The 8,034-nt window shown below is 37.1% G+C and overlaps 1 protein-coding gene across 2 annotated transcripts; it reads right to left on the bottom strand.

Moving 5' to 3' along the window:
• Positions 1-1,485: 1,485 nt before the first annotated feature.
• Positions 1,486-3,638, bottom strand: LOC112022215 (uncharacterized). Of its 2 annotated transcripts, none has more exons than XM_024054791.2 (7): positions 3,485-3,638; positions 3,208-3,261; positions 2,989-3,120; positions 2,790-2,898; positions 2,653-2,694; positions 2,372-2,428; positions 1,486-2,301 (listed from the first exon to the last, which is right to left on the bottom strand). In XM_024054791.2, the coding sequence occupies exons 1-7, from the start codon at positions 3,625-3,627 to the stop codon at positions 1,720-1,722; spliced, it is 1,119 nt and encodes a 372-aa protein (XP_023910559.2). In that variant the 5' UTR covers positions 3,628-3,638; the 3' UTR covers positions 1,486-1,719. The 2 variants fall into 2 exon arrangements, with proteins under 2 accessions (XP_023910559.2, XP_065633275.1); XM_065777203.1 differs by lacking the exon at positions 3,485-3,638 and adding an exon at positions 3,392-3,476.
• Positions 3,639-8,034: the final 4,396 nt, after the last annotated feature.

Here is an 8,034-nt window from a genome sequence, read left to right on the forward strand (position 1 = left end):
TTGACTTTGGTCTAGGTGCTTTATGATATAGCTATTAAAAAATATGGGTTCAAGGTCTGCTCCAATCCAAACTGTATTAGTAGTTATAGTCCCAATTGTACTAGTAGTACTATGCATGTATTGTAACTCTGTGTTAGCTATGAATTAGCCTAAGATTAGTCTTACCAAAATACTGGGCACAATGCAATAGTACAATATTTAATCTTTGGCCAAAATCTAAAGAACAACCTTGAAGTAATTTTTGTTTCTAAAGTGTATTTTTTGTCATTTGAATCCTAAACATTTATGTAAAGTTACTATTTTCGTCTCTAAGACTTTTGTAAACCATGTGGTATCACATACGTGAAAAGTGGAAGTTTCATGAATAGAACGGTTAATTTGACAAAAATGTTTTAAGAACCAAAATAACACCCCCACCCCCCTCCCCTCCACTAAAAAGAAGAAGAGAATTTAGCAATTCACCCAAACTTAATGGGTAGTTTGTATTTTTCAACTCTTTATCTCTACAACTTTTCTTTCAATAGTGATCAAATGATGCAATTACACATATTTGCAGATACATATCCTCCTAACAAAATGGTGCCACATTTTTGTTTGATTACAAAAATCATAGACGTTGATGTCACCAAAAAAAAATTGGGGATGGGGACCATCCACTCTGTCGGGGGATAGATACTAAATGTAGCACACAACAACTTGATCAAGACTCAATTATATCTGTCTTCTTTCTACTCTCTCTCGTTTGTTTCCGGGACCAACGCATATGGTGTGGACTATTACTAGCCGAAGGGACACAGACCCTGGGAGCCTAGAAACCCCACATTGCCCACCCACTCCGTCCATCAATGAGAGGCATAGCATTGTCATCACAATTGGAACAGTCAATGACAAACGAAATGCTGGGGTTTAACTAGAATCCATGCAATTATAAGTATAGATTGTGTTCGGATGGGAAGCATAATACTATTTTCATTATATCAATCATTGAAAACTATTGTTAGTGCTTATCAATAAAATAGAAAACTGTTGTTAGTTTTTTGGAAATAAAACATGTTGGAGTTTCACGTGTGATGGAATCCCACCTCAAAAAATTGAGTGCTATCCTTGATTTGTATGTATAATAAGTATGAGGACATAATATTTTCTCAGAACTACTTGTTAGAAATATGTTGTTAAATGATTAAATATAACATATCTCAATAGTTTAAACTTTTAAGATAATTGATAATTTCACATGGTAGGAGGTCTTGAGTTTGAGTCTCACCTATTAAAAGTGAGTTTGAGCCCACACTTAGAAGGAGTGCTAGAAATATGTGATTAAATAATTAATTTTATCATATCCCAATAACTTAAATTTTTGGAATAATCGGTAATTTAACACGGTTAACATATCATGTTATGATTGGTGTACAATAAAAATTGTGTCAATAACGGACCGACATTTTAGTTATGCTATTCCAATCACAATATTTCATGTTAGTAGGAATAAAAAATGTTATATCTCTAGCATTGCTCTTTGTTTGTAATATGGTCGTAACAAAGAGATAAGCCACAGCATTGCATGATGCTACGATAATTACATATATAATACTAATGCTTTAAAAACAATAAGGTACAATGGTGCACAATATCAAGCAGCCAACCAAATTAAGCTAAGTATTGTCAAAGACTCAAAACCACATCTTGGCCATGGCAATAAAAGCAACTTGGTTATGCTAATTAATTGAGATTTAATGCACTCTCTCCATTTCTTAGAGATCTAGATCCCAACTCCCCCACCAACCAATTTCCTAACTGTAAATTATGGTTTATGGAAATTGATTTTTCTTCTTGCTTTATATCAGTAATCTGAATTCCACCATTGTCAAACTGAACTCTCTGGTTTGCGCTATTGATGTTGTTGTTGTTGAGCAGAGTTGCACTGTCTGGAGCATCAATGGCATTATAAGATGGCATCACAGAAGGTAGTTTTGCTAGCAGTGCTCCAAGGCTACAAGACACGGTGGGCAAAAGAGGTGGAATTGACCAAATGGGTGGCCCTGCAATGCCATTTTGTGGGGTGTTCCAGCCCAAGTTGATAGACTTAATTGGAGAATCTTCGGGTTTTTCTTCGAAAAGCCTCTTCATTCCAGTAAATTGGCGCTTGTCATAGAATGTGAATGATGTTTCTTGGCTTGGTTTGAGGACGTATGGATGTTGAATTGGAAGGTATGGCCTTTGAATGGCAAACACTCCTGGAATGCTTTGGAGATAGCTGAACTTCCTTTGTATGCTTATCACCAGATTGAGATCTTCACCAATCTGAAAAAAGCCTATTAGCCTTTTGATATAGATTTTGACAAAGAAAAGGAGAAATTGACAGATTAGATACCTTTTCAAATGAGCCCAGTTGAACTATGCCTTCTCTAACGGAAATGATAGCAATTGTCTGTCAAAATCAGATAATTTAAGTTTAAGTTTCAGTGTGACAAACTATCGTGATGCAGGACATTTTGTTTGATACCATAATAAATTATTAATTATTTCAAAAGCTTAAACCATTAAAAAATTGTGAATCTAATAACTTAACCATTATTCTAACTCAATGGGCTTAAAGCTGATAGTTTTAGTGGGAATTTTATCTTCTATTTTTGGGTATCTAATGGCACCAACCTGAATGCCTGAATTGAACTGAAATTCCCATGCTCTTGGTTGCTATAGGAAAAAATACAAAAGAAAGTCAGGTTTAAAGTGGTGGACTTTACATGTGAACTGAACGTTGTGCACAAAAATTGTAGTGATTGCCTTACAGGTTCAATGGATAAATTCCATGAGGAGATAAAGCTAGGATCACCATCACTAGCAGCGTCGCTAAACACCCATTTGTGACTATTATCTGCTGCAACTTTCCCCACTAATCTGCAAACAAACCATACGGCTTAGTCATCAATTTTCTTCAGCAGCATTCTATCATTAGACTTTTCTTGGTAAATATATAAAAGCTCTCACCCTTCTCCAAAACTGTACACCTCATGAGACATTTTGAAGAAGACATCAGCTCCAAACCTCCCCTTTATGTAACCACTCCCAGTTCGTTCACATTCACAGAAATCACAGAACCCATCTTCCCACACTAGAATCCTAGAAAAAAGAAAAGAAAAAAAAAATACACTTAGCAAGTAGAACTGCGAGATGGGTTTTTTCACAACTCCCTTGTAACTTAATTACCAGTTCCTCTTGTTTCCTTTGGAGCGATCAAGAGCACTCCCTCCATATTCCCACCTACAAGAAAGCAATGTGATCAAGAAACTGTTAAAAAGTTGTTCGAGTGACCGAGAGAAAAACAAGAAAAACAGAAACAAGAAGGTAGTTTAGCCTGATGACCTACGTCCACGATAGAAAGGGCCCTTACATTAACAATATATGAGCATGTAACATGAACTTTGATAAACTAAATTATGCATTTGGGCTTTGATAATTGGTTTCATTATCATATTTTCCTTACTTAGGAGGAGGGTAATTCCGAGGAAGTATCCTCCAGAAAACAGCGTAAACCCACTTTGAAGAATTGGAAGAATCTGAACATGAACACAGGCTTCTTAGTGTGTGCTGTAAGAGACAGTTAAGCATGGGAAGTCCACCTTCCATTGTCACAGACACAGAGTGGGGGGAACATAAACTAACAACGACTATATATCTGTGTGTAGTCCTAGTTTCCATCACAATTAAGAGGAAAAGGGAAAATGGGAAAAAATTATTTGGGGCACTCGCACTATGGAGAGTGTAAAACACGCTCCAACCAGCTTCTTTTAAGAGTGCATTTGCAATGGAAGCTAACGTAATTGGGAGAGACAATTTGCACTCAAGTGTCATATGGAAGTGAGGGTAATTTTACTGCTTGAGTCAACTAACCCATTTAAAATTTGTGTCAAAGTCCCTCGATCCTAACCAAACCAAATTATTAAATCGATTGACAAGTCACAAGCCACAACCCACCTTACACGCTATATAAAATTATAAACAGTTATTGGATATGACATAAACACAGTCCATTTCAGACTATTAAATAAATATCTTGTATTGTGTTGACACAAATACACCCTATTTCAACTTATATATATATATATATATATAATATAACCCACAATGATTAATGTAGGGAGTGGAATAGTTACACCTGGGGACTGAAGCTCGAGGAGAAATTAGGCCATGGGAAAGAGTTGGGCCTCACTCATGTTTGGAAAGCTTCGTGGGTAACGCCCCATGCTAGGAGGATAATAAGGTTATTCCAAGCATCACGAGAAAAATGATTGAGGCAAGAGATTAATTTCTATTGATAGGCCATAAATTGAATGACCTCTCGTGATTTAAATCAATTAATTAATTAGTTAAGTTATTAATTAATCAATTAATTATGCAAACGCGTGGAAGCACAAACAAATCACCAATAAACTAAATAAGCAGCGGAAAATAAATAATACGGTGATTTGTTTACGAATAGAGAAAACCCTTGCGGCAAAAATCCCACCGGGTGATTTTCAAATCACCACTCTCGAAATTCCACTATTATCAAATCAAGCGGTTACAAGTAAAGGAATCTCAAGTACCTTACCAACCTACAGTTGAACCCTTACCCCAATACCCAATTGGACTTGATCTATAGTGACAGTTCCCACCTTTGATGCACTGCTCTCAAGTACGTGACTAACCAATGCGCGGATCCCAGTACGCGACTTCAAATACCAACTTAGAAGGAGAAGTTGGCTGCTGTTAGAAATTTGGGCTGGTTTTAATCCAACCCATAAACCATGGCCCATGGATCGTCCACATGGCTTATTTGATAAATAAATTTATATTTAAACTAACTGATATTGGTATAAGTTGTCAATATCAGTAGTGGGGTAATCTAAACTTAATAGATATTGATATGGGTTATCAATATCAGTGGTGGAGTAATTTGAAACTTAAAAGATGAGATCTTTTAGGGATTAGATATATCTGATAGTAAGTGAATCTCTACTAGTATTTAAATACTCCTACATTAGTCAGATAGAGGTTAGACACAGTATACGTATAGTTTTGAGTGAGTGCTCTCTCAAAATAAGCCATCTCTGTGGGACATCATCTACTGTTCCCTAGAATTTGGAGCGTGGAAATTAGGAGAGACTCTAGTAGTCTTTCTTGCGACTTGGAGGTGTTCTACAAAGGAGATCGTGAGGAGTTCGTAAAGCAAGCAAAGAAAAAGATCCGGGAATTTGGTGATCTGTTCCACCAAAGGTATGTGTCTATATGACTTCTAGTAAAGTATATGTTTATTCAACAGCTGCAAAGTTCTTCAGTTCATCCTATACGATGAAGATCAGAAAGATGCTTGGTCACAAAATCCTTTGGTGCAAAATACACAGCAACTTCTTCAAAGAAAATGAACCAGGTCAAGAACTTCGTCTTTGATCACAATTTGCTTGAACAAATATTGCTCAATGCTTTTGCAACTTGTGTACCATTTGACGGCTCTTAAAACAATCATTTTATATGTTTAGGGTTTGGAGAAAAGAATGCCCAAAAGCATATTCACGGATCCCAAGAAATCAGATCAGAAAATCTGATTTTATAATTCTCAACAGATAGCAGGTGTCGAGGAACTATCGAGAAGGTGTCGAGATTTAATGATTTTGCACTTCAGCTTGTTTTTCTTAGACAAACTTGATGACTTCAACACTTGATCTTGAAACCTTGTTTCTTGAAGTATTAAAAACACCTAGAACTAACCAATTACAAGTAGAGTGCGTTTTGTCAAAGGATTAGCCAATTTACATAAATAAGTGACATATATTATTAACAAGTGAAAACATATATGTCCTAACAATCTCCCCCTTTGGCAATCCGTGACAAAACCACAACAAACAAATGAACATATAAGAGAAGTCATAAATCACTCAACTCATACTTACTTGTTGAATACAATAAAATCTATCCTAACACAAACTCTTGAAAAACTTTGCAAGAAGAGAGTTTATGGCAAGTAGACTTTGACAACCTGTATTTCTGAAACACTTTAAATAAAACTCATTAAGGTATCTTGTGTGAAACAGAAATAATAGAATGCATACAAATATAATGAACATGTGTATAAAAATAGAGAAGAAACAACATATGAAGAGAGAGGTGAAAGAAACATACATCCACATATAGAGAAAATAAGTACAATGTATGTAAAACTGGTCACAAGACCTCATATACAAGATCAATGTATCTATAAAGAATAGAAAAGAAAAAGATACATTAAAACCTCACTACATCCCTCAAAATATTAACACTCCCCCTATAAAAAATGTCCTATACTAACTCTCCCCTTATGATGACTACTCTCACAACCCCAAAACTACTCACTTTTTTGTCACGAGTGACAAAGGATAGAGTGTCATGTAGACATCTAATCAGTAGAGCTAGCATCTCCATCATCATCATTCGAAGCGTCATCATCATCATCCTCAGAGTCTGAAGCCACTAGAGAAAGTGGTGAAGGAGTAGCCTCAGGAGCAAAACCACCCATGGTCGCCTGTCGTCGTGCAATACGACCAACACGAACATTCACCTAATACAACTCAGAGGAGAGTGTATTGAGGCGAGCATCCATGCGCTGCAGTTGCGCCATGATGTCTCCAAGAGATACATCGCCCGTAGAGGAAGAAGGAGCAGATGTAGATGGAGCTAATCTGGATGGAGCTGAACAGGAGGGAGGTGTGGAATTCGTCTATCGCGACCTAAACTGAGCCTCACTACGTTTTACGGTAGCGGCATCTATGGCACAGATGTGTGTGAAGTGGTCGGGCATAGGAAAAGGGATAGAAAAATGGCGTAAGATCCTCGTGATAGCGGAAGGAAAGATGGGCTTATTATGGGATGCCGAATCTAGATGAACATCTATGATAGAAAGGATAAAATGAGAAAAAAAATCTATAGTAAGATGCTTAAGAAGAGATAACAAAAATCGAGCATGAGGCTCTGTGATGGAGTTGTAGTGAGAGAGTGGAAGTACAAAAGTCATCACCATGTTTAGGAATCTAGGACCTTTAGTAAAAGGTCTACATGATGTGTACTGATGCTCACCCCAATCAGCTGGGCGCTGACAAAAAGCAGAAATGAGCTCATCTTTGGAGACAATCCTCAGACGCTCACAGGAAGGATAGTCAGGAAACTCTATCTTAGGAACCCTAAGCACATTCGCAACTAGCTGCGGTGTGGTAGGAATGCGCGTACCTCGAACGCGAGTGAAAAAGAGAGGTACTGAATGATCAATCCCATGCATGTTGGAGTAAAACTCCTGAATAAGCACGAGAGGACAAGTGACCGGGACGGCACATAGTGACTCCCATCCCCTACTGTGAATGACAGAGGAAAGGTCAGTGTCGGCGAAGTCTGCCAAAATGACTTGACGTTCTGAATGAACACCTCGTTTAGAAAAGTTCTTCGAAAATGCCTTGTGAGCATCTCCATCACGGAACCGAAGATTTAGAGGAGCAGAATCAGAAGATGAAGAAGCTCCAAAATGCAGAGGGTTCTGAGTAGGAGTAGATTTACGCTTAGGTGCCATAGACATTACTAACGTAAACAGAATGAGAAAGAGATAGAGAAGGAGACAATCAGAAAAGTCCCAAAACAGTTCACATATATCAAATATATTGAACAAAGAGTACGTATGCATAGGGAATGCATGAACATGTGACATGTAAATTAAAAAGCATCATGGGCTCAGCCCAATCTAATCCTACCAGCACACAAACATAGAACACACATCTAAATGCATGTAAGTATCATTCTAATGCACATGAAATGCAATGTATGATATTTTGAACACATTTAAGTGAAAACCCAACCCAAAATTTCAAGAAAAACTCATTAATTTTGAAAAACCCTAAAAAAATTTCAAAAACCCCAAAACCTAAGCTTCAAAACATGAAATGCATGAAAAAGAAAGGAAAATAAGATCTTACCAAGTGATTAGAAGCAAGGAAGGGCCGAAAATCAAGTGGGTTGAAGATTTTGAGTGAGAAA

This window comes from Quercus suber, unplaced genomic scaffold, assembly GCF_002906115.3.
Source record: "Quercus suber isolate HL8 unplaced genomic scaffold, Cork oak 2.0 scaffold_151, whole genome shotgun sequence".
In the NCBI taxonomy this organism is placed as follows: Eukaryota; Viridiplantae; Streptophyta; class Magnoliopsida; order Fagales; family Fagaceae; genus Quercus; species Quercus suber.

Bases quoted from the DNA above. Each gene is read 5' to 3' on its own strand.
- LOC112022215 (XM_024054791.2), bottom strand. From the start codon at position 3,627: ATGGAAGGTGGACTTCCCATGCTTAACTGTCTCTTACAGCACACACTA. The intron at 2,429-2,652 runs GTTGGTGCCATT...TGATTTTGACAG, and splicing joins AGTTCAATTCAGGCATTCAG to ACAATTGCTATCATTTCCGT. The intron at 2,302-2,371 runs GTATCTAATCTG...GGCTTTTTTCAG, and splicing joins AACTGGGCTCATTTGAAAAG to ATTGGTGAAGATCTCAATCT.